Below are 27,916 nucleotides of genomic sequence, written 5' to 3' on the forward strand. Positions count from 1 at the left end.
TGATGATGTCTTGTGTTGAGTTTTCTTTATATACTTTTTTTTTATTTGAAAAATATGTCTTAACTGTTTTCTAATTTCTGCTAAAACATATGCAGTAAACTAAATTATATGCTTTCAAATTTCTCATTTCATAAATTATAAAAAATATAACAACTTATATGAATTAAAATTCCTATATATGAACACAGATTAAATTTATACCTATGTTTTCTACTTGGTGCATACTATTTCTAAGGTAATAGGTTTAATATAGTACATTTGCATAGATAAGATTATTTTGCATTTTCATAGAAAAAAATCATTTTCCATTCCAGAATTTTTGAATGAATATAAATTGCAAATTTCTTTTATCTTAAACTCTTAAATTTAGTATTTTTATAACCGTAACACAACCCATGGAACAAATTATTGATACATAAAACAAAACAATGTCAATTTGTTTTTTTCCCATTCGCACTTGTCATTTTCATCAACTTTCTGGTTTCCTTGGTAACAGCTGTGAGGTCATTGACAAGATTTCTATGTAGAATTCTAGATGCTGTAATCACACCAGCATGTAAAGCACCACTGAATCCACATGTGACAATGTCCTGTCCTGAAATATTGAAAAATCTTTGAATAAACATGTAAAAATGTTATGTCCTAAAATATAACAGGACCCCTGAATAAAAAAGTAACAAAGTCCTGTCCTAAAATATGAAAGAACTTTGATTTAACATGTAACATTTTTCTGTCCTGAAATATATAAGAGATTTGACAGTACCAATGTCTTGTCCTCTCATATTATGCAAACATTTTTTTTACTTCTTGGATCATTTCTGTCTTACTAATATTGTCATCTTTTTTTTTCAAATTACCGTATAAGTACTTATTTCTGCGGGCTTAAAATTCTGCGATTTTGGTTAAAATAAGGGGTTTTAAATTTCTGCGTTTCTTATTTCTGCTGTGGCATCATATTCGCATTGATGATTTTAATTTCTGCGTTTTAATTTAGCTATTATTACAAAATTAACCGATACAAACAGACACCATTTCAAGATATGTTGATGTTACATGTACATTACTTCCGGTAAACATGCAGACGACTTATAATGTGTGTTCATCGTGATCACCATGTATCGGTATATAAATATGATAAACAACATCAAAAAGGAAAGGCGGCGTTCAATGAACGCAATAAACAAAACGTAAATAAACAAAAACCAACAACGTTCAATGACAACAATTAACTGCAATATTGCATGTGTATAAATATGAAGTGTGAAAAATAAATAATGGTAATATCACACGCAGACACAATATATTGTACAAATACAAAAGGGTATGTTTATTGCACCTGTCAAACTATAATTATAGTTTTATTTTCAAAATAAATCAAGCATAGGGTGAGCGAAAATCATACAAACATGGTATTTTTTTAAACAAAAAGAACAAGTAAAGTTACTTTTTTCTAATACTTTATTCCTGACGGATACATAAAGAAAAATTATTCCCATCTACAAAAGCTGATAACGGTACATGGTAATGTAAGTATACAATACAGGTAGTTGACATATTCCGACATACATGTAGACAAAGCGAAAGGCTAAATTTTCTGTGGTTTTTAAATCTGCGGTGTCGTTTCAAACCGCAGAAATAGCAGAAATAAAGTTCCCGCAGAAAAAAGTACTTATACGGTAGTTCATACCATGAGTTACAATAGTCGTAAATGGTCCCTTTGGTAGAAATACAAACTTTACAAAAACTCTTTAGACAGCCTCTCTACATAAATAGAGGATATTGAATGAGTGTAAGTTCAATAATGAATTTATTGCACAAGTTGAATAAAAGAACATTATGCGAGCCTCTGGCGAGCATACTATTATTTTATTCAACAAGTGCAATAAATCCAGTAATGAACTTACACAAATTTAATATTCTATTTATCATATACCCAAAATAAAGACTGTTTATAGTGAAAAAAGAGAAATTTTTCATTGAAGCGCATATAGTATAATGCTAACATTTAGCGCGTCTTTACACTATGAACAAGATAACATGATAAACCAATTTGCAGCTAAATGTATTACAACAACAAAGTGGTCTACCATAAAATTTACATTTTTACCAAATGAATAGAGCCTACTTTCTTTAAATATAGTTATAGATGTAACAAAATGTAGATAATGTAGGAGTAAAACATAAATCTTGATGATAAATGAATCAATACCGGTAAGCCAAAGTCCTGGGATCCCTGATTCAGCTCTCAGGTGCATGGACATTTCTGGATCAAACCTTTGTAATCCATGGCCAAGACCATACATTTCGCCTTCTGGCTGTCCAAGATAATATTTGTTGGACAATGGTGAACCAACATCAAGATATGCAAGCTGAAAAAAACAAATAATTCAAAATACATTTTCTATCAACAACTTTTTTGTTTGTTGAGATAATTATTGCAACTTGATCAAGATTCACCTTTGTACAGTGGACACTTTTGTAGAACCTAGGACCTTGTTAAACTTCTAAAACAGATTTATAATAATAAATCAAATTTATATTACATAATAACAGGTTGCTATAGCAAACAGACTAGTTGTCATTGGCAAAATAAAATACGAAACTCTTGTATTTTCCTTAGATTTCATTTGTAGCAAAAGAAGGCCCCAAAAGAAAAAAATATTGACCTTATTTCTAAATCAAATACTACAATACTCCAATTCATTTTTTCCTTTCAAATATAAAATGCTGTCGGAAAAGTAAGTAAATCCAACATCTGTGAGTCAGTATGACTCCCTCATATGATTTACCTTTCCCTCTAGTTTTGGGAACAGTTGCTCGCACTGCCGCCACATCTGTTTGGCGATTCTCTCCTTGAGATCATTATAATCATCCCCACGATGCTTTACTCTCCCACCTTCCCATTTGTTGAACCATTGCCATGGTAACAAGGTTATCAACAAAGCTACTGATTTTCCTTCAAAGATAAATATTTACAAATACAAATAGTTGTTTGCAGTCTCAGACAACAAAACTATTGCCATGGTAACAAGGTAATTAACAAAGCCTCTGATTATATTAACAAATCAATAAACTGACAGATTTAAAATCAAAGTAAAAGTAGAAAGTGATATTAAGTCAGAAAACTTTTTATCACTAGTCGAGAAATTATATTTTCAGATACAACTACCGGATTTAAATACCTGGAAATCGGTCCTCCCAGGCTGAATCTTTAGCAGACGGGAATGATATAAACATGAGGGGACAGTCACTATCTGCTGCGTCCTCTACACTCATTGAAACATATGTCTTTAACTCCTGTTCTAGATCATTCCTACAATAAAATATAAGTTATGTTTTGTTGTTGTTGTGTTTTTTTTTTTGTTCTTTTGTTTAAATTTGTATGCGAGATTGTTATTTTTTCAGTCACTTTCACCACTTCAGGGCTTATCATATGAACATTCAAGCTTTTTAATGGTAAAAGCCATCATACATATAATTACATAAACAAGAGGATGGGGGGGGGGCATACTGGTATAATAATAGGTTTATACCAACCATACAGAAGTACATTAAACACATAATCATAATTATGCAATGAGGATGAATCAAAGTAAAACCACCAACTTTGCATAAGCTAATTGAATACCATTACATGGAGAAGTTCAACATTCATATAAACAGTGGTGAAGGAAAAGTGCTTTGAAGTTGGACACCAAGTCTCTTAAAGGTCAAAGAATAACATGACATCATGTATTTTTGCTTCTATTCAGAAAATTTCTATAAGAATCTAACATTCGTTCTAAACTGTACAATTTATGAAGCATAACATGCGCTACATAAATTATCTTAATTAGAATGCATGAATATACCACTAATTGTGAAGCCATTCATTTTTTCCCAAAATCAGATTTGTAAAATATTTCAAACTTACTGCATAAATGCCCAGGTATTCCCTTTATTAAGCCCTAGCTCTGAACTTGTACCCTCGAAACCAGCGAACACAGTAAGGCATGACACACTTGGACCAATTCCATTGATGTATTTGTATAATGCTGTAATATTGATACATCTGATATCAACTTTGATAAAACTTGAGATACATGTAGTTCATGATAGTGTCTGTAAGTATAGGTTATAGGTTATTTACAGTTTTAAGAAATAAATTTTTGAACGAAGTAAAGGGAGAAAATTAGTTTCTTAAAACTCTATATAACCTATAACAGACTTACAGTTAGCCCTGCCAATTCAAGTCCAAAGCAGTATGTAAATAGACAGAGTCCATTAAATCAGCTCATTTAATGTATAAATTTTTAATTTAATGCACAGCACCGTATGGTAAATATTTCAGCAAAATTCAAACGAAATAGAGCAATTTCATTTGCAGACAAATTCCACAAACTGAAATCTCTGGACATAATTAATCTAGTTTATGGTACAGATTTTGAGACTTGCTAAAAACATATCATCAAAAAAAATTACAAATTATTGAAAGTCTGTTTAGTACTTTTCACTAATTTTTACACCATCCTGAGCAAACACTGCACAATTTTTATGTATTTGACTCGGATCATTCTTATGAATTACAGAAATTAACTTTAACAGATGGATGCTTATTTTTCATATGTAAAATATTTAAAACATATAGACGACTTTAATGGAAGAATACTAAATGAAAACATTTAAGAAACATATGCTATCCTCAAGCCAAAACTACAATAAACAAGAGCTATCACAAGACAACACACTTGACAATTGTCAGTTCTTAAAAAAACCCACAAGAACCTGGATAATACAGAAATTTCTAAGTTCAAACTAGAAATGTGTCATCATGCCACGGATGCCCCCGCATGCAGCCAAAATTTCAGATGTTATAATATTTAGTTCCAAATTTGTTTGCACAAATTATTTTTTTCATTTGCAGTTCAAAGCCCTTAAAACTTTTCAATGTTAACACAAACCATTTTCATACAATGTTCAAAGCACTGAAATTATTTAGTCTTAACCTTTTGAAAATAGCATATTTCATATTTGTAGCCAAAATAATGGCTACATACATTTCACACAAAAGTATGAGTGCTGAAAACTGAAAGTTCAAAATTTTTTCCAACATTCAAGAAAGATAAGTCCAAAATCATTGAACCACGACCAAATTCAAACTTTCCACAAAAGTATGAGTGCTGAAACTGAAAGTTCAAAATTTTTCCAACATTCAAAAAAGATAAGTTTGTCCAAAATCATTGAACCACGACCAAATTCAAACTTAAACTGCTTATTCCTAAGATGTATCTATATTATTTTCAAAGTGAAAGGACATAACTCTGCCAAAAAATCATCGAACCATGACCAAATTCCAACTTGACCTACCCATTCCTTTGACATATCCATATGTCAAATTTGAGTTGAATATGTAACACTGTTGGGTAGATAATGAACAGAAACTGTAAATTTCATATTATTTTCAAAGTAAAGGGGGCATTACTCTGCCAAAAATCATTGAACCATGACCATATTCGAACTTGGCCTGGGCATTCCAAAAACGTATCCATATGTTTAATTTGAGTTGAATGTGTTGTACTGTTGGGGAGATAATAAATAGAAACTGAAAATTTCATATTATTTTCAAAGTGAAAGGGGCATAACTCTGCCAAAAATCATTGAACCACGACCAAATTTGAACTTGACCTGCGCATTCCTTTGATGTATCCATATGTCAAGTTTGAGTTGAATGTGTGTTGTACCGTTGGGGAGATAATGAATGGAAACTGAAAATTCATATTATTTTCAAAGTGAAAGGGGCATAACTCTGCCAAAAATCATCGAACCATGACCACATTCGAACTTGACCTGTATTTTCTCAAGACATATCCATATATCAAATTTGAGTTGAATGTGTTGTACCTTTGGGGAGATAATGAACGGAAACTGAAAATTTCATATAATTTTCAAAGTAAAAGGGGCATAACTCTGCCAAAAATCATCGAACCATGACCAAATTCGAACTTGACCTATATTTTCTCATGACATATCCATATGTCAAGTTTGAGTTGAATGTGTTGTATCGTTGGGGAGATAATGAACGGAAACTGAAAATTTCATATTATTTTTTAAAGTAAAAGGGGCATAACTCTGCCAAAAATCATCGAACCCATGACCAAATTCGAACTTGACCTGTATTTTCTCATGACATATCCATATGTCAAATTTGAGTTGAATGTGTGCAACCGTTACTTAGATAATGAACGGAAACTGATGATGACGGAATGACAGAATGACGGAATGACGGAATGACGGAAGGACGGAATGACGGAAGGACGGAAGGACGGAACAGGGTAACACTATATGCCCCGGCCATTACATGGCGGGGGCATAAAAAGGCCATAATTCTGACTTATGGGCCTCTGACAGTGACCTACTACTGTTTCAACTTATTCACATCAGTATTTTTTAGATACTAACTTGCATGCAAAGGCTTAAAAAAAGAAGGTTTGACACAGACGCGGACACCAACACCTGGGTGATTACAATAGCTTTCCCTATTCTTAGAGTAGTAGGGCTAAAAATCAAATAAATGGATCATTTCATTTCCAAATGTGGGAATAACTGCCTTGTTGATAAATATACGGAACCTTGATGGTATACCCATCTTTTAGACAACAAAAGGTATAACGTTCTATTAAACTTGAACCTGTAGTTAAATTACAGTCTGTATATATAAAGTGTAATTCACTTACGAGCTTTAACGGCCACTTCCTGAGGTAGCAAATGTTTGAATGTATTGATTACACCTGCGTCTGATATTATCCTCTTAGCAAACAAATCTATGTCATTGTTATTTCTTCTTATACGTACACCTGCAGTAGAAATACAAACAGAAAATAAGACCTTACAATACTCACACTATTGTTTTATATAAGTCTACAAATAATTTATTGTCTGTTATCTCGTCCTAGGCACAGTAATTGTTAATTTGTGAAGGTCATGGTCACTCACTCACTGTGACATTAACCTTTAACATACTTTTATATTACAAGAATTAAGCAGGTTATTGTTGATCCAATGAAATTTTGAAAATTCGTGCATTCTCCAGTTCTTTGTATCCAGAATTATAATGATCTTCATCCCTCACCTTTATGAATACTTATAGAATGAGGTAATCTCCTAGCCATTGTCAAACATCTTATTCAACTTAAATTACAGATACGAATATTGAACCAAAATAACAGTATCTATCTGTCATACACAAATAAAAAAAATCTTACATACAAATATCAGTAAAATTCAATACAAACATACCATGTGCTTTTCCTTTATCATTTAACAATATCTGGGTGACAGGTGCATCAACAAAAACACGTCCCCCATACTTCTCTATGATTGGAACAATCTGGAATGCGATCTCACTAGTACCACCTAATGGATAGAAGGCACCTGGCAGGTAATGGTTGATCAAAGCTGCGTAGTTCACAACACTTAACTCACTAGGCAACACACCTTCAAGGTAATCATAACTTTATAAAACATAGCTGAATTGTATCTATTATTAGGTTATTTGTGAAACTAAGTTCTTAACCACTTTGAATCTTTATTTTGGACTTCCCTTTCTTATATTGGTATCATTTGAGCAAAGTTCATGATGATGTTAGACATGACATTGGTTTCAGAGACAGATATTTTGACCATTGACATTTTAATACCTCACATACTCATTAACTACTTGCAGTGAACAACTTTTAAATCAATATTTTCAATATCGGATTCAATAGTTTCAGTATTGGATTGAAATAAAATGTTTAAAAAGTTAAACAATACTGAAGTTAACATTTCAAAGCAGGATGCCTTAAGATTTATGTATATTTTTTAAAAGGTAAAACATTGACAATTTTGAAATTGTTTGAAGTGCATGTTTTGCATGTTTCTGAGAAATGGGCATAAGGAAATGATAAACAAATGGTGGCACCAACAAGAAAGTCATACTAATACCCCCATTTTTTTCAATTAGAAAAATAATGAAAACAGCCGAGCGTTATTATATTGTTATTATTCTTACCTATATCACCAAATATATATGACACAACCGCTTTAAAGTCTGCATCATCAGTCATGCCATCCAGAGCGTCCTTCAACGTTAGTTTAGAGAGTTTCATAAACTTGCGCATAAAAAGCTGATATATCCCTGTCTGTATCACAAACTTGGCTAACCACAACGGCATCATCTTGGGAATCATTATACCCATAAACGCCCCTCTACAATCCTACAAGTATGAGATAAACAAGTGACGGCATGTACTGTAAATTTACTTTATTTTGTGGGCATGAAATTTTTTTCTTCATATTAATGAATATTTTCGTGGGTTCTTAAATTTGTGGACTGTTCATTTTTCTCAAAAGGTAAAATGCAAATAGTGCAATGTAAAATAATCTAACAGCAGACATTATGAAATTTTGTAAGATCTTATATTCATGGATTGACCTATCCACCAAAAACACGAAAATAAGATTCTTTTATGAAAAATAATGATTTTGCAGTACTTTACAGAGATCATTACATCCCGACATCCAAACAACTGAAAAGAGCAGAGTTTAAATAATATATTCAATCAGTTATCAATAAAAAATATGCTGATAACTATTTATAACATCATGTTTAGACCATTATGTACAAAATGACTGATACGAGGTATGTTCAAAAAGTTCGTGGACTTTTGCTGTCATTTTTTGCTTGATTCATAAAAACACCCTAAGTGGATATGAATCGAAAGAGTGTTTTTATTTCTACAAGTAAGATTTACTTTTATTTGTAAAACTTATATTTCCTTTAAACGAGTTATGTGCACTTTGAATAACCATGGCAATGCAACATCGGCGGCACGCCAAAATTTTCGTATAATGTTTAAAATATAAAACAAATGGGTGAAACAAACTGAATGATTGTTTTTTATGAAGTAAAATCCAGTAATCATCTACTAATATTTAAATAACATAAATCTGAAATTTGACATCGTTTGGACGTTGAATAGCTAAACAAACAGGTTTGAGTAGCAGTAGACAGACGGGTTAGTTGGGGAGATAAAGCCCATTTAAAAACTAGAAATTCGCTCTTTCAATTTTACCAATAAATTTTGGGACTAATCCGTTCATATTTTTTATGAGGTGATTAAATTAACAAAGAACAATAGTTTGGCGAGCAAATTTGGTTGGTTTTCATGTCTGCGCAAGCGATTCAAATACGGCAAATACATGCCTCACAGACAGAAAGGGCGACGGGAAATTTTTTTAGGCGGGCAATTTTTGGGACGTTTGTAACGTCAATTGCAAAAAAATTCTACAGAAGTCCAAAGTATGAAAGATTTGCGAATGTCCGACATTTTTTTAATTTCTGCATGGGTCTATGGATTCAATTCTGACAAAACAATTTAATTTTTAATTTTAAATACAATTTTTTTTTCATTTATCAGGATATATGCGTATCTACAACCAATAATTTTTATTTGTATTACGTGTGTTTACTCGGTCTGTTTTTAATTTAATGCTAGCCGGTGTTCAGAGATTTACCGCATAGAATTATTGTCAGTTGGTAAAATATTTTTTCTTTATCATTGAATATTCATTTTTTTCAAAGATCAGACGATGGGCGGTTTCAGGTTGATATATAAATCAACAAATTAATTTAACTTAATAACACTGTCCTTTAGGTTCCAAAATACTCAAAAAATTCCCGATAAAGAGCGGTGAAAGTATGCGGCACTCGGACCTTTATACGGAGAATAGCAAAAAGATTACCACTTTAATATCTCGGGTCATCAATACAAACAGAAACATGGTTTTGGTATATGATCCGCAGATATTGAACAATAAAAAGTGTACTTTCAGAAACAATGCGCTGGTAAAATGTTTCATTTATTATTGCGACGTCACAAAACGTCATTTTGTTTCAATCATCAGCGTGCGCCGGTTTGTGCACCCCTTGTGATTCGTTACTGTCACAGAATTGTTATCTTAAACATATTTATTGAATTTTCACTGTTTATTCAGGACATATTTTCATATATATCTCTTGTAAAATCATATACGCAAATTAAAAGATGTGAACAGTAGAACCGCAGTCCACGAACTTTTTGAACAGCCCTCGTAAGATCTCAGTTTGGCTTGTATTTCTCTTATTTACACAATATACTATGAATATTCAAATATATTTTCCCTATTTTATGTAATACTATTAAAATCACTAATAATTTTACACTGACATTTAATTAGATTCAGTTTATTACTCCTTATTAATATTTCAATATATAACAATTAACTCACATTCAACAGTGTCATGAATTTCTCTATTGCCGCCTCTTCATCAGGAAACTGTTTTTTAAGATGGTTGGCAAACTCTTGCCTAGAGCCAGATGTCAGTGTGAACCATTTCAGTGTAGATTTACTTGGGTCTCCAAGGGCAACCTGAAAATAAGAAAATTCAGACCCCTGTATATACATGTACATGTGCAAAGATAAAAATGAGTTATCAACTTACTTTGAGACGGATCTTAACTACAACTTAAGTTATCTTCAATGATAAATCAATAATATTTAAAAAAGCACCATATGCATAACATTTTAATATAATTAATAAAAAAAATTAGCATTTATTTCTGATGTTTGAAGCTTTACATACGGAGTCAAACTCTTTATCCATTGGTTCCCAGACAACCTGTCCCTCAGTAATCTGGTCAGTGAGTACTCTAGTCATGTCTCCATCCATCATTTTACCAACATAATGTATACCTTAAATAACATAACAAATATGATAAAAAATATCTTCTCAGAAAAGTTAATGAAGTCAACAACTTTAACAACTCAAACACTATAATAACAAGATATGTTTGTAAAACATGTATGCCCCCTATCAGCAGCCAATTATTCATGTGATAAGGTAATTATGCATGACTTCTAGGCCTAAGCGTTCTTTAGTTATTAATCAGAAACCATTTTTACTTACAAGGTCAATGTGACCCTTGACTTTGACCCCTTGACCCCCAAACTCAATAGGGGGTTCTGTTGGTCCATAAAACCAATCATCATACAAAGTTTTTGAAGTTCCTAGGCCTAAGCGTTTTTAGTAAATTGATCGGAAACCGTTTTTTCCTACAAGGTCAATGTTAATGACCTTTGACCCTTGGACCTAAAAACAATAGGGTTATCTGCTGGTCATGACCAATCACCCATACCAAGTTTTGAAGTTCCTAGGGCTAAGGGGTTCTTAAGTTATTGATCGGAAAGCATTTTTACCTACAAGGTCAATGTGACCTTGCCCTTTGACCCCAAAAAACTAATAGGGGTCATCTACTGATCATGACCAATCACCATACCAAGCTTGAAGTTCCTAGGCCTGAAGGGTTCTTATTTATTGATCGGAAAACTTTTTTATTTCCTAAGAGGGGTCTCAATTGTGAAAACCTTTACTTTTGACCCCTTTGACCCCCAAAATCAATAGGGTCATCTTACTGATCATGACCAATCACCATACCAGTTTGAAGTCCCTAGGCCTAGGGTTTTTTTTCGTATTGATCGGAAACCGTTTTTACCTACAAGGTCAATGTGACCTTGACCTTTGAACCCCTTAACCCCAAAATCAATAGGGTCATCTACTGATCATGACCAATCACCATATCAAGTTTGAAGTCCCTAGGCCTAAGGGTTCTTTTGTTATTGATCGGAAACCGTTTTTACCTACAAGGTCAATGTGACCTTGACCTTTGACCACTTAACCCCAAAATCAATAGGGTCATCTGCTGGTCATAACCAATCACCATACCAAGTTTGAAGTTCCTAAGCCTAAGGGTTCTTTTGTTATTGATGGGAAACCGTTTTTACCCAAGAGGTCAATGTGACCCTTTGACCCCTTGACCTCAAAATCAATAGGGGTCATCTACTGATCATGACCAATCACCATACCAAGTTTGAAGTTCCTAGGCCTTAAGGTTCTTTACTTATTGATCGGAAACCATTTTTGCTTACAAGGACAATGTGACCTTGACCTTTGATCCCTTGACCCCAAAATCAATAGGGGTCATCTACTGATCATGACAAATCACCATACCAAGTTTGAAATTCCTAGGCCTTTAGGTACTTTAGTTATTGATCGGAAACCGTTTTTGCTTACAAGGTCAATGTGACCTTGACCTTTGACCCCTTGACCCCAAAATCAATAGGGGTCATCTACTTGTCATGACCAATCACCATACCAAGTTTGAAGTTCCTAGGCCTAAGGTTTCTTTAGTTATCACTCGGAAACCATTTGGTCTACGGACCGACGGACCGACAGACCGACGGACCGACAAGTGCAAAGCAATATACCCCCTTTTCTTCGAAATGGGGGCATAATAATAATAATAATAATAATAATAATAATAATAATAATAATAATAATAATAATAATAATAATAATAATAATAATAACTAGAACTATCACTAAATGTGATTAATACCCCCACAAGACTGCTTCGGAAATGAGGATGTTACTAGTAACAGAATACCTTGTAAAAGAATTGAAATATAGAGTTATGGTTGTGGGCAATTAAAGATAGTTGTGGTTCTTGTATGTTGCATTTCCTTTCAATGTGGTTGGCCATTGATGAAGTTTTATTGAATTACTCTGTAATAAGTCCAGAAAGACAAGGAAAAGGAACAAATGGCAATAACTCTATAAATACTGAAGATGGAGTTATAGTTCTTGTGCACTGCACTTCCTCTTATTGTGCTTGACCATTGTATGAAGTTGTTTTGAATTCCAACCAGTACGTTTTAAGTTATGCTCCGGACAAGGAAAAGTATCAAAGGGCAGTAACTCTGTATTTTGTCAAAATGGAGTTATGGCTCTTGTGCACTGCACTTCCTTTTAATGTCCTTGACAACTGTATGAAGTTGTATTGAATTCCAAACAGTAGTTTTCAAGTTATGCTCTGGACAAGGAAAAGTAACAAAGGGCAATAACTCTGTAATTAGTCAAGATGGATTTATGGTTCTTGTGCACTGCACTTCTTCTAAATGTGCTTGACCATTGTATGAAGTTATATTGAATTCCAACCATTAGTTTTCAAGTTAAGCTCCGGAAAAAAAAGCAAATGGAAAAGTAACAAAGGGCAATAACTCTGTAATTACTTTAGATAGAATTATGGTTCTTGTGCACTGCACTTCCCCTTATTGTGTTTGACAATTGTATGAAGTTGTTTTTAATTCCAACCAGTAGTTTTCAAGTTATGCCCCGGACAAGGAAAAGTAACAAAGAGCAATAACTCTGTAATTAGTCACGATAGAGTTATGGTTCTTGTGCACTGCACTTCCTCTAAATGTGCTTGACCATTGTATAAAGTGATAATAAATTCCAACAATTAGTCTTCAAGTTATGGTCCGGACAAAAGAAAGCAATGGAAAAGTAACAAAGGGCAATAACTCTGTAATTACTTTAGACAGAGTTATGGTTCTTGTGCACTGCACTTCTTCTCAATGTGCTTGACCATTGTATGTAGTTATATTGAATTCCAACCATTAGTCTTCAAGTTATGCTCCGGACAAAGAAAATGCAACAGACGTCTGGACCGACCAACCGACCGACCAACGGGTGACTCCTATATACCCCCCCCACCAAACTTCGTTTTTGGGGGTATAATTATAATAATAATAATAATAACAAGAATTTGTAACAGAGTTACCAACGTCCCCCGCCTCGGGAAATTTTATATGAAGCATAAAATTGTGCTATTTCAAAAGATTGAGGTTATAATGGATCTCAGGACATTTACTCCAAAATTATGATCAATGCTAGATCTGCAAATGTACCAATAAATTTGTTAAAAAAATAAAATGAAACACGGAATTTAAAAATCTATCATGTTAAGATTTGACCTCTTAGTGTGACCTTGACCTTGGAGGTAGGGAAGCAGGTGTTGTGCATGACATAACGTCTTATTATTGAGACTATTTGTGCCAAGTATTTTCAAAATCCCTTGAACTATGAAGAAGTTATAGATTGGACACAAAATATACCCTTATAATAACAGACTATGTAAATCTTTGATCTCTAAGTGTGACCTTGACCTTGGAGGTAGGGACACAGATGTTACGCATGACATATCGTCTAATCATTGTGACTATTTGTCCCAAGTATTTTCAAAATCCCTTAATCTATGAAGAAGTAATGGACGGGACAAAAAATATACCAAATAACAGACTCTGTTAACCTTTGACCTCTAAGTGTGACCTTGACCTTGGATGTAGGGGTGCAGGTGTTGTACCTTACATATTGTCTTATTATGGTGACTATTTGTGCCAAGTTATTTTAAAATCCCTTGAACTATGAAGAAGTTCTAGATTTGACACAAAATATACCCTATAACAGACTATGTTAATTTTTGACCTCTAAGTGTGACCTTGACCTTGGAGGTAGGGATGCAGGTGTTGCGCATGACACATCCTCTTATTATAGTGACTTTTTGTGCATAGTATTTTCAAAATCCTTGGATCTATGAAAAAGTTATGGACCGGACACAAAATATACCCTGTAACAGACTATGTAAGTATTTGACCTCCAAGTGTGACCTTGACCTTGGAGGTAGGTGACCGTTTTTTGCGCATGACACATCGTCTGATTATTGTGAACAATTATGGCAAGTATTTACAAAATCCCTTCATAGATAAGAAAGTTATGGACCGGACACGGCATATACCCTCAAATAGACAATGTTAACCTTGAATGAGCAAGTACGACCTTGACCCTGAAGGTACGGATCTGGTTGTTGCGCATGACACATCCTCTTATTATAACAAACAATTGTGCCAAGTTATTTCAAATTCCTTTGATAAATGACAAAGTTATGGACCGGACACGAAATATATCCTGTAACAGACTATGTTAATATTTGACCTCCAAGTGTGACCTTGACCTTGAAAGTAGGTGACTGGTTTTTGCGCATGACATATCGTCTGATTATTGTGAACAATTATGGCAAGTATTTACAAAATCCCTTCATAGATAAGAAAGTTATGGACCGGACACGACATATACCCTCAAATAGGCAATGTTGACCTTGAATGAGCAAGTGCGACCTTGACCCTGGAGGTAGGGGTCTGGTTGTTGCACATGACACATCGTCTTATTATAATAAACATTTGTGCCAAGTTATTTCAAATTCCTTTCATAAATGACAAAGTTATGGACCGGACACGAAAGTGTGACGGACGGACGGACGGACGGACAGACGGACGGACAGACGGACGGACAGACGGACGGAGCCTTTTTCTATATCCCCCTTTTTTCTTCGAAAAGGCGGGGGACAATAAAACTGTTGATGATGATGATGATAATAATAATGATAATAAACTGACCCACTATCTACTTATGATGTGTACAAATAAATGGTAAAATCAAATCATACTTTCAGAAACAAAGAACCAGAAAACTGAAGTATAGGATAATCTAGAATGAGTAACTAGGTTCAGTCCAATGCTTTGACATAATGGGTTAGGTCTTGCATGTAATATACTGTCTGATCATATCCACCAATTTATGATGAAATTCAATCCTGCAGCAGACCTGAAAAATCTCATACTTCACTTACATGTACAACTTCATGGTATATTATGAATACACTTTAGTTCAATCCCCTGCTGTGACAATGACCTTTGACCTAGGGACATAAGTCTTGCATACAACACATACACATAGTTAGCATATGATGATTGTATAAACCAACTTATTTTGAAATTCCATCATGCATGCATCATTTATGAACAAGACAAGAACCAAAACTAAACTGATATGACAATATGAGAAAACATGAGGGCCATGATGGCCCTAAAGTCGCTCACCTGTATATAGGCCCCCGGAGCGGGGCCAGTTTAAACTCCCGGGCTTTTATTTGAACAAACTTGGTAGACACCCATTAGAAGACGTTTCAAGCTAAACATCTAAGGTCTAAGAAGATTTTTTCAAGTTTTTTTCTTTACACATATAGTTAAAAACAATGACACACCTGGGGCAGGGCCAGTTTTGACCCCAGGGCTTTTATTTGAACAATCTTTGTAGACACTTACTAGGCAATGTTTCATATTTAATATCTGAACTCTAGCTATTCAGGTTTTTTCAAAAAAGATTTTTAAGTTTTTGCTATACACATATAAGGAAAATCAATGTCCCCTGGGACAGGGCCAATTTTGACCCCAGGGCTTTTATTTGAAAAAACTTGTAGACATTCACTAGAAGATGCTTCTTGCTTAATATCTAAACTCTAGCTATTTGAGTTTTTTCAAAGAAGATTTTGTAAGTTTTTGTCATACACATATAAGGAAAATGAATGACCCCCGGGGCCGGGCCAATTTTGACCCCAGGGCTTTTATTTGAACAAACTTGGTAGACACTCACTAGAAAATGTTTCATGCTTAGTATCTAAACTCTAGCTATTTGTTTTTCTTTCAAAAAAGATCTTTTAAGTTTTTGTTATAAACATATAAGGAAAATGAATGACCCCCAGGGCGGGGCCAATTTTGACCCCAGGGCTCTTATTTAAACAAACATGGTAGACATCCATTAGAACATGTTTCATGCTAAATATCTTAGCTCTATCTCTTTGCATCCTTTAAGTTTAAAAGAAATTTTTTTATGTTTTTACTATATGCATATAGGGAAAATCAATGACCCCCTGGGGCGGGGCCAATTTTGACCCCAGGGCTTTTATTTGAACAAACTTGGTAGACACTCACTAGAAGATGTTTCATGCCAAATATCTAAGCTCTAGCTCTTTGGGTTCTTTGAAAGAAGATTTTTTAAGTTTTTACTATATGCATATAGGGAAAATCAATGACCCCCTGGAGCGGGGCCAATTTTGACCCCAGGGCTTTTATTTGAACAAACTTGGTAGACACTCACTAGAAGATGTTTCATGCCAAATATCTAAGCTCTAGCTCTTTGGATTTTTAAAAGAAGATATTTAAAGTTTTTTCTTTTGGTTGCCATGGCAACCAGAGTTCTGCATGGAATGGAATTCTTTGAACAACTTTGTTAAGGCTTCACACAAGGAACATCCCTGTGAAGTTTCATTATGATCTGCCTTATGGTTTCAGAGGAGATGTCATTTTAAAAGTGTGCAGACAACATACGACGGACGACAGACGACGGACGAAGAGTGATCCTAATAGCTCACCCTGAGCATATGCTCAGGTGAGCTAAAATAACAGTTTAATTCCTTCCTGCGACCTTGACCTTTGACTTTAGGACTTGGTCTGACATATTGCATTGATTTAATATAATAGTAAAATCATTTAAATTAATGTCATCTTAACCCTGACGTCAATATCTCTAGGCATGTTTTTCATTTTTTTCATAAAGTCAGTTATATGGTCAAAATGTTAAAATTATATTTTTTCCCGTTGACTTACATTGTAACCTGACGTGACGTCCATTTCAAAATGGCGGCGCCCATATAGACGTCATTTAGGGTTCGTCTCACAATTACGGTGAAATGTACTAGGTAATTATAAAAATTTGATTATTCTTATTTACTTAATGATCAAAAGCTAAATGTTATCATTAAAATGAAAAATGAGAACAAAGTTGGTTTCAAAAAGGCACTTTTACTAGCAAACTATTATTTAAAATAAACAAAATCATTTAAAGCTAAAATATCGCTAACCGCTTTATAAATTCTAACTCACAAATATTAAATTAATTACCATGATACACTGTCGTATTTTTTTTAAAGATAAAATGAACAATGAATTGATTTGATTAGATAGCTTTCCAATAAAGTGCGTATCTTACCGCAACATGTCGTAGGGGATCGGAAACACAACTAGAATATGATAAACAAGATCAACAAGGAAAGGCGGCGTTCAATGAACGCGGCCCCCACATGACTCGATCAGCAAGAAGACTATAAAAAATGGTTCTTCGCTAAAACTTTCCGTAGGTTTCAACTTTCACAAGAAATCGCCAACAGATACTACTTTATCATGCAAATCTGACAAGAAATATATAGAAAGGAAAACTGATTCACTATACGTTCAGAATTGGTTTGCTTGTTACCACAGTGACTACTTTAACTAACTCCCTCGCTAACGAGAGAACACAGACCCGTGTTGGCGGAAAATGTAAATTTTAAGAATATATAATATCTATAATTTCTAGTTTGAGCAATCAAACGTAGGCCTATACACTTTAAGTTCGTAAATACAAATTTAACTTCCCATCTCACAATTCAACAAATGTCAGTGATTTGATATTATAAAGAATAAGTTTGGATTGGAGTGTTCAATAAGCGACAATAAGCGTGTTTTTTAGACTCAACGTTTAACATATAATTATCATGTTAAAATGAAGGGGAGATCTAGTCAAAGGGAAACACCGAGTGACTTTCTCAATGATTTTAGCCTTCCTAAAGTTTAAAAATATTCAGTGAAAAAACAATTGATCTAGCATATTTTTCGCGGGAGAAAAATACGGCGTATTGTATATTTTGTAGTTAAAAGAGTAAGATTTACAGAAGTCATGAAAAACGAGTTAATAATTTTATTATGTAGGGAAATTATTTCTGAGAATTATGTAAAATGGTTTTTAAACATAAAATCAAAACAAATGTTATATGTAATTAATGGAAGAAGTATTGTACTGTTGTAGATTCATGTCATTTTGTGTTTAACATTATTTAAATGTTATCAAAAGCTTTATTATTAATATATGAATTGAAGGTGTATTTTGTAAAGTTAAGTTGCAAAATCTGGGTAAACAAAAATTATTTTAAATGCCAACAAGACAAATTCATCTCAACGCTTAAAATTATTTGTTTGAGGTTACATATGCCTTACCGCTCTCTGTCAATGCCGCAACTGGAATCGCGAGACATATTTGTTATGTCATATATTTCGTATATTGTTGTTGACGTAATAAAGATTGTTTTCGTCAGGAATCCATTTTCAAGAGTTATAAACATTGTGATATTGACAACTAAAATTGATGGGCCGTTCTTGAATTATGGATTTGGAACATGCTGAATTATGATGTGTTTCATTTACATATTTCATTTGCTAACCCAGATAACTCCACAAATTGAACAATGTTTTAATAATGAGACGGATTAACAGTCTAAAAATCTGGATCATCATAAGTGTAGGAGTAATGTCATTTAGGAGTTTCAAAGTAGAAAAAATCGGATCTACGGAACTGTATAGAAACTGGCAATGAAGGAATCTTCAGAAGTGATGTTTATAAAGATCTATTCCGATCATAGGAATTATATTCAGCTTAAAGGTAAGTGTAATTTCTAGATCTTTTATCCATGTGACACGGTGTTCTTGTTGCATTTTTTTCTTTTTTATTTTAAGTTTTCTATCATGCATTGCAACTAAACTGTTACATCTTATAGATCCGTCTTTGTAAAATAATCATGAAACGACCCCGAGAACCTCATGTATATTTTAGAAAAATGACACGTGCTTTCTCCTGTTCATCTTCAAATGAAGAGTACTTCGGCAATGGCTACGGAAAATGAACAACATGGATTTTCCATAGAGAAATCAAAATTTGCTTTCACGAGAAAAGTAGACACTTAAGCGTAAAATCCTGAAAAATCTCGAGGGTGACTTTTTTTTAGTTTACAAAAACAGTTAAATTTTTATTCAATCTCGTTTTGTTAATTCACACCAGGCAAAAGTTCATTTCCATTTTTAATGGGACAGACTATAGAAACAAACTTCAACTGTATCAAAGTCTATATGAGAAATACACAGAAGTTCAATCTCCTGACCTTGACCTAGCGGCTTGGGTCTTGCGTAAAACATATCATCTAGGATACTGGACACGCGAAACCCGCAAAAGTCGCGTTATGCCGCGAGTGTAGTCTATGACGCGACGGGACACTACGCGGTAAAACATCACCGTGTGCAAGTTCGCCGAATTTCATGGCGGTTCACGAAAAATCGCCGGGATGTATCGCCGTAATTTTCGGCGAATCTTCAGCAATAATTGTATTAGAAAGTACTTCTTGGTCATTCCCGTGGTCTTTAATTTTGAAAACTTTAAAAAAAATCTTGTAAATGTCATGTATATTTATAAATATTTAGCATTTGAACATGTACAGCGTATACATTTTGTATACTAAAACAAAGCAATCAGGTGCTGGTGAAAATTAGTTAACAATAAAACGAGATTGAAATTACAAAAGGTAATTGGAACGCACGATAACAAATTGTCCAATTGTTATTTTGAAAATGATACAAATGTAATTAAAATCCATTGTTTACTTTCGCACATATTCTATTTTTAGAACAATGCAAAGCGACATTTAGCACCGATTCACAGGTGTAACTAATTATTACGTCTAATATGCTAATTATGATTGTTGAAAATTGTAAATTGTAGCAGCGGGGATTCTGTCATAAAATTGACCGAAAAAATAAATTTTGGGAAGCTGTGGTCCTTTCATATGCATTATTGTTTTGATAGCAGACACAAGTATTGCACAATATTTCTTGCATCTCAGACAGGATTATCTACCGTTTACACCGGTGCTAGAAAATTCTGTCTTACACCCCCCATGTAAGACAAGTCGCGTGCTTTAAATGACGTCATTGACGCCCACCTTTTATCGATGAATCGCGTTCTTAGGATGACGTCACTTTTCCGTTATGAATGAAGTTGTAAGTTCATACGCTACTATAAGAAATAAGTGCGTAATGAGAATATCAGTTTTCATAATTTCTGTTCCGAAAATAATTGACACGTAATATGCAAGAAAAAGATTCAAACACCGGCTGTTGGTACAGACGGGAATATCTAGCTCTCGGGTAACTGTTTAGCGGAAACTCGGCAGAGCCTCGTTACCGCCATAAACAGTTACCCTCAAGCTAGATATTCCGGTCTGTACCTGCAGCCGGTGTAAGATTCTTATACTTCAAGATCATAAAAATGTAAATAAAATATCACAATCAAAATGCACTTACCATTAATAATATGTCAATAATTGACACAATCAATATCCAACATTTTTTTTTACTTGAGCAATAATTAAACATGTGTAATCATTCCTTGACAAAAAGAAATGACAGTTTTTTTCTGATATATCAAAAAGAGGTAGAAGTCAATCGAGTGTCGGCATTTCTTTGATGATTCGGCAACAACTACAGGTGTGTAAACATCAAAGATTCACAGATTCTTCAGAAGAGCCGACCAGTCATTTGTCAGAGGTCATTTCGTGTGTAAATTTTGTATTTATTATTTAACAATGGAAACATTATATTCCTTTTATTTATGGATGCTTCTTTTTGCGCGAGTGTTTTGTGTCTTTTAGCGCTATGGAATTTCAACAATTGGCGATAATTTTCGGTAACTAACAATTAAATATTTTAACATTTTTAAAACAGGGGTGCAAATATCCGCCATTCAGAAATTATAGGAGACAAATCTTGCGTGTGTTATTTTTTACAGACGTGTAATAAATTGAGTAATGATCACCCGAGAGAACGAAATGTCCCGGTGATCCACTATAACTCTTCCAGGTCGTACGGGAATATTTACGCAGGATTATTTTATCACATCGGTAATTTGACCATGCTTGAATTTATGTCTTATGTAACGTTTTCAACATGGGGATACATTTAGAAATGAACAAGTTAATGTCGTATCAATTATGTATCTTTTTATGTAACTAAATATCTTTTTACACATATATTATATTTATATCTCTACTTTAAACTCAATATGTATCCCCCCCTAAAAAATATTTTTACACGTGTACATGTACACTATTTACCTGCCGATGGAGCTGCATACTTGTAGTGCGTCGCATTTATACATTGAATTTGAGGTCATGATTCCGCCATTCACGGAAAGTTTTTAACGGTGTTATTTGATTTCGCCGTGGTTATTTATATTTGCTGTTGGCATCAAAGATAAATAGAGAAAGGGCAATTTAGCAAATTACAAGATTTTCTTGATACAACTTCATGTAGATCTACTAATTAATTTTCGTACTTGTACATGTATATCTGGTTTCAAGTTCACAGAGTACAATTATAAATAGATCTACATTTATTATACAAATGAACATGTATTATTCCCTGCGAATCACGGCAAATGTTCACGGCAAAATCGCCGCGAGTTGAATTCGCGGCTATTGTCTCAAGTTGCCGCGAATTCGCTCGCGTTTTAAAGCATGAGAGTTTGCCGCGAATTGTGCGGGTTTCGCGTGTCCAGTACTGTACTTATGTTGGTCCTGTAATCACTTTATATATATATACACATGCATGCACACATGGACAGGAATAACACTTAATACTTTCCAACCTTTTCAATTTTATGAAGACATAAAAAATGACATCAATATAAATGTACATTTATGTGTAGCCTCTTGCAATAACATGCACCTCTGCAATGAGTCACTTCTGTTTATTTTGAATAAGAATAACCTTACCCGTTAATCTTGAAATTAAGATAAGACATTAAGGTAACTTCCACTAAAAACAGTCTTCTTATTAAAAACAAAATTAAATACGCACACAGACAAAAAGGAGGGCCATGAGGCCATGCATTGTTCACCAAACTATACATTGAAATAAAATGAATCTATGAGCAGTTTTTATAAAGTTTTGCCAAAATCTGGTAACAATCCATCATCAATCAATCAATCAATCAATCAATCAACTTAAAGTAAGTAATCCTACATAGTTATCCAACATTTCTTTACAACAGTTTTCTGACAATTCAATCAGGGCTCGAGCTAGTGGGCCATTCGGGCGAAATAGTCGCCGAATTCCGTCTGACTTCGCAAACATCCTACATGAAAGCGAAGATGAAGTCGCCCGATTTTATTGATCCATTATTGATAATTACCAACAATAACAATAACTGTGAATAACATGTTGTGTGTGTTTGCTTTGTTTACCCTCCCCGCCGGAAAAAGGGACTGCCATGCATCTCAATCAACGCGAAATGTCATTAATCCGTTTGTTTACCAACATGTCATAAAAGTCTAATTAACAGACGCTCGAGGAACAATTAGACTCCGCCCACGGCGAGATTACCGATACGTGCGAGAAACCAATCGTAATTCACGTTTTAATCGAGGCGACATTATTTAACCAATCATTAAATCGCTAACATACAACTACCCGTAACAATTATTTATGATGGACGGATCAAACGTCAATTAAATTTTCACTATCGAATGATTGTCAGAATTAAAGGACCGCTCGACATATAACTGTAACGGTAATTTTAAATGAAAGTTATGATAACCTTTTTTGTTAAATTTGATAAAATTAACGGCATTTACACTGTATTTATTACAAATGAAGTTAAATTAAAGATCGTTTCTTTTCAATGTTATCTACTTTCATTTTCTTTACAACATAAGTGAATATGAATATAATGTCCGGCGCAAGCTTTTTAATAGTAAATCAGAAGGGAATAACTGTTAATGCACCCATAATATGATCCATGATAGGAATCAACTATGGCTTTTTTATCTTCATTTAATGCAATGGTTGCATTACAAGATACTCATTCTTATTACTTGTTTCAAACTACTTTTAAACAGAGACATAGATAACAATAGTAATAATAATAGCTATCTATGTCTCTGTTTTAAATTAAAATTGAATATTCAGTTGTAACACAAATCCAATTCATTTGATAAGATATGTACAGTGAGTCAACATAATTGCGATAACATACAACAAACATCGATAAATGAATCTCCTCACTTCTCCCTAAAGTCTCCCCACTTCTCCCTAAATCAGCTGGAGGGAGAAGTGACTTCTCCCTAAATTTTGAACCTAGCTTGAGCCCTGTTCAACCATTTATTCAATCAATCAATCAATCAATCTATCAATCAACTTAAAGTAATCCTACATTTCTTTACCTGTATCAAACTCATAACCTTTATCCACAAAGGTATGGCAGCAGCCCCCAGCCTGGTCATGTTGTTCTAAAACTAACACTTTATATCCTGCCCTTCCTAGTAGCACTGCTGTAGATAGACCTCCTATACCACTACCAATGATGATTGTGTCTATATTTTCTGGAACTCTCTGGACTTTAAATCCTGCAGATTTCAACAAAACATATCAACAAAACAGTAGGGGTTTGTTTAAAGAATGAAATATATATAATACAGTCTAACTTGCCCATGCTACCACGTGTATTAAGCGACTTTTGTCTTAAACAACCACTTTAAATTCCCCCCGATCATTTTCTCTCTATATCTTTAATGTATTAAGCGACTTTTGCTCAACGCGACCAGCGACCGCTAATAATCACCTAATTGAGATCAATCTTTTCATTAAACGACCACTTTTACCTGTCAAGTACAGTCAAACGTGTATTAAGCGACCGGGCAAGGGAAACACCAAAAACGGTCGCTTAATGAAACGGTCTCTTAAGACAGTCATCATGATATAAAAGTCAAAATTTATAAATGACATCTTTTTTATTCGATGGGATTGTTTTTCAACTTCATTTTTATATAAATGTTGAATAATAAGTACGCTCCGATAATCTAAACGGATGCAAATGTAAAAATAACGTTCTGATATTTATTGACAAAACAGTTTTGATCCATTATGTACATGTTTGACATTTTTTCCAGAATTTTTTAACTTCTCCGTTGTTTTCCCTTGTCTCCAACACGAAAACCCTATTAGTGAAGATGTTTTCTGTTGTGCATTTTTTCATTTGAAATAAACAAACTACATCTATTTGTTACGATTAATTTAATGGCTGATCAAGTTCAAGGTCAATTCAATGCAGTCTAAATGTCAACAAGCGAAGCGTATACACCATCTCAGTATGGGCGGAGCGTTGCGTTGTTTATCCGATATTATTTGATAATACACGTCACGCGTATACTTAGCTTCATTTGCATACACTAAAACGGTATGGGAAATGGAGTTTTTCACACGTTTATTGTTGTGTTTTGATTGCTGACACTTGTGACATAACGAGGTAGCGTTCTCTAAAAACTCAATTACTTGACAGGTAAAAGTGGTCGTTTAATGAAAAGATTGATGCCAATTAGGTGACTAATTAGCGGTCGCTGGTCGCGTTGAGCAAAAGTCGCTTAATACATTAAAGACATAGAGAGAAAATGATCGGGGGGAATTTAAAGTGGTCGTTTAAGACAAAAGTCGCTTAATACACGTGGTCGCATGGGCAAGTTAGACTGTAATTGTGTTTTTAGAGAACGCCACCTCGTGATGTCACAAGTGTCAACAATCAAAACACAACAAATAAACGTGTAAAAAACTCTATTTCCCAAACCGTTGTAGTGTATGCAAATGAAGTTAAGTATACCCGTGACGTGTATTATCCAATAATATCGGATAAACAATGCAACGCTGCGCCCCTACTGAGATGGTGTATACGCTTCGCTTGTTGACATTTAGACTGCATTGACTTGACCTTGAACTTGATTGGCAATTAAATTAATCGTAACAATTAGATGTAGTTTGTTTATTTCAAATGAAAAAAAAGCACAACAGAAAACATCTTCACTAATAGGGTTTTCGTGTTGGAGCCGGAGAAGTTAAAAACTCTGGAAAAAATGTCAAACATGTACGTAATTTGTCAATAAATATCAGAAAGTTATTTTTTTTACATTTGCATCCATTTAGATTATCGTAGCTTACTAATTATTCAACATTTATATAAAAATGAAGTTGAAAAACATTCCCACTTCATAAGAAAGATGTCATTTATAAATTTTGACTTTTATATCATGCTGACTGTCAAAACAGACCGTTTCATTAAGCGACCGTTTTGGGTGTTTCCCTTGCGCGGTCGCTTAATACTCGTTTGACTGTATAGACAAAATCAAGTAATGGATATATATGATGTTAAAACAGTCATATTCCCTGAACAATGCAGGAGGTAGATCCCCTTGGTAACATCTTTACAATGGACTTGTGCATTAAATAGCTTTAGGAAATGTAAAGATGTGTGGATACTGTACATAAATAAATTGTTGTAAATACTTACTTTGTTTTAAAACTTTATTTCTCAGGTTATGATCTGTTACCAATGGTTTGGGTGGGCGAACATGGCCGACCGAAAATGGATTTCTTCCAGGTTTAGGTCCCGAAATAAAAATTGACAATGCATAAATGAAACAGTACAGTAGGAATAGAAGAAACAAAACCCATGGGTTATATATAAGGTAGTTGAAAAAGCTGACTACGCCAGAAAATCCCACTGCCATTTCTGCAAATATTTTGTTGCTCTAAGTTACTAGACGCTTTAAATAAAAGCGCCTGTTCATCGTGACTAAGGGCTTAACACCACTAAATTATGAAAACCACTAAATGTTTTCCTAAGGCTTTATAATGATGAATTCAACTAAACTGAACAAGACCGGTATCACGTACAGAGGGATAAACGAAATCATCAATATACTTGTGTAATATGGAATACGAATGGGTCCTAAATGGATACCTATATTATACGGATCTCATGTGGGCCTCACATTCGTATTGCATCTTAATTATTCCTATCTGCATGGGTGGATGTATAGGGGGGGACCCATATGGACTGCCCATATAAAATATATCGTTTAATAATATCTGTAATCTGGGAATATGTACGGCTTACCAGCTGCAATCCACTATTAAAGCACTTCTACTAATACAATTTATATATATTTACTACTTTTTTTGGTTTGTACTTGTGTTTGACTTTTCTAGGTTTTATTAAGTCACTTTATGACAACTTCTGATTCTAATATTCTCTTTGTATACTTTTATATATGATTAAAGCTGGTCCCTATATACGATTCAAACATCTAGTCAGCGTCATTATGTGGACTGTATCAGTAGATAAACAGTTGCATTGGCGGAAGATTTCCTAGAATATTAATATATATATATAATGTTTTAACAGGTACAATATTAGGTCATGGAAATTTACAGAAATGAGATGTTAGATTATATGATTATAAATGAACTCATCATCATGAAATATCATAGATATACTTTTATTATGTTTTATCTTAGTGTTTTAATACCATTGCATTGTTTGTATCAGACCACCCCAGACAGTCTTTGTGCTTGTATAAGTGCAATGTCTTTCACGTTGGCTCATTGGCTCAACCATTTGTCTGCCATTGTACTTGATTCTTAGATAAATGTAAAAAAAGCATTATTTCTTACTCATTTTTACAAATGAGTGTTTCTAGTTTTATCTAATGCTGCTATTCGGAATAACATTATATTTATTTCATGCAAAACTTTTTCAATATAACGGCCACAATTTAAAGTAAACATTTTGAATTCTTCCCCTTTACTATTATATGCTTCGTATAATTACACTGACTCTGTAACTTTAAAAAAATTCTTTCCTGGCACCTAAATTCATGACGCACTTATTTTTGAAAATTTATGATTATATTTGAAAAGTTGCGCCACTTTTCTTTTTTTATTGTAATACAACTCATCATAATAATAGAATGGTGCCTCGATTTCTTTTCAGAGAATCAAACTTAATGATATAATTATATTGGTCGTAAGTCTCTTTTCACTTCCAGAGTATCTTTTTTTAAATTCCATATTGGACTAGTGCCTCTTCTCTTTAAATTTATGTGTAGTAACACAATTCATGATTTATGAGAATAGTAACTCTTTTCAGAATTTTCTCTCTAAAATGATAACATTATTCATGATTATATATTGAACTTGTGCCTCAAATTTCCCTTGATAACTTACCTTCGTTAAATAAAGAGTTTATTATTATTATTATTAATTTCTTCTTAAGTAACGTTATACATAATTATATTGAACCAGTGCCTCCAATTTCTTCTAATCACAGCCATATTGGACTAGTGCCTCTATAATCTCTTCTAAACTAAAATAATTCATGATACCTGACTAGTCCTTCTGTTCTATAGTAACAAAATTCTATATTGTTTTTGAA

At 33.7% G+C, this 27,916-nt stretch overlaps 1 protein-coding gene across 1 annotated transcript; it reads right to left on the bottom strand.

The window, feature by feature from the left end:
• Nucleotides 1-373: 373 nt before the first annotated feature.
• Nucleotides 374-26,267, bottom strand: LOC132751664 (all-trans-retinol 13,14-reductase-like). Its single transcript, XM_060741880.1, has 12 exons — nucleotides 25,991-26,267; nucleotides 23,877-24,059; nucleotides 10,643-10,752; nucleotides 10,288-10,428; nucleotides 8,030-8,234; nucleotides 7,276-7,473; nucleotides 6,714-6,833; nucleotides 3,914-4,034; nucleotides 3,183-3,313; nucleotides 2,790-2,956; nucleotides 2,210-2,369; nucleotides 374-595 (listed from the first exon to the last, which is right to left on the bottom strand). Exons 1-12 carry the CDS (start codon nucleotides 26,208-26,210, stop codon nucleotides 432-434), a joined length of 1,920 nt encoding a protein of 639 aa, XP_060597863.1. The 5' UTR covers nucleotides 26,211-26,267; the 3' UTR covers nucleotides 374-431.
• Nucleotides 26,268-27,916: the final 1,649 nt, after the last annotated feature.

This window comes from Ruditapes philippinarum, unplaced genomic scaffold (assembly GCF_026571515.1).
Source record: "Ruditapes philippinarum isolate M1 unplaced genomic scaffold, ASM2657151v2 ctg904_1_1_1_1, whole genome shotgun sequence".
NCBI lineage: Eukaryota > Metazoa > Mollusca > Bivalvia > Venerida > Veneridae > Ruditapes > Ruditapes philippinarum.

Excerpts from the sequence above, each read along its gene's own strand:
- LOC132751664 (XM_060741880.1), bottom strand. The coding sequence starts at position 26,210 with ATGGCAGTGGGATTTTCTGGCGTAGTCAGCTTTTTCAACTACCTTATA. Across the intron at positions 10,429-10,642 it reads TGGATAAAGAGTTTGACTCC|GTTGCCCTTGGAGACCCAAG; the intron begins GTATGTAAAGCT and ends TCTTATTTTCAG. Across the intron at positions 4,035-6,713 it reads GGAAGTGGCCGTTAAAGCTC|CATTATACAAATACATCAAT; the intron begins GTAAGTGAATTA and ends TCAATATTACAG.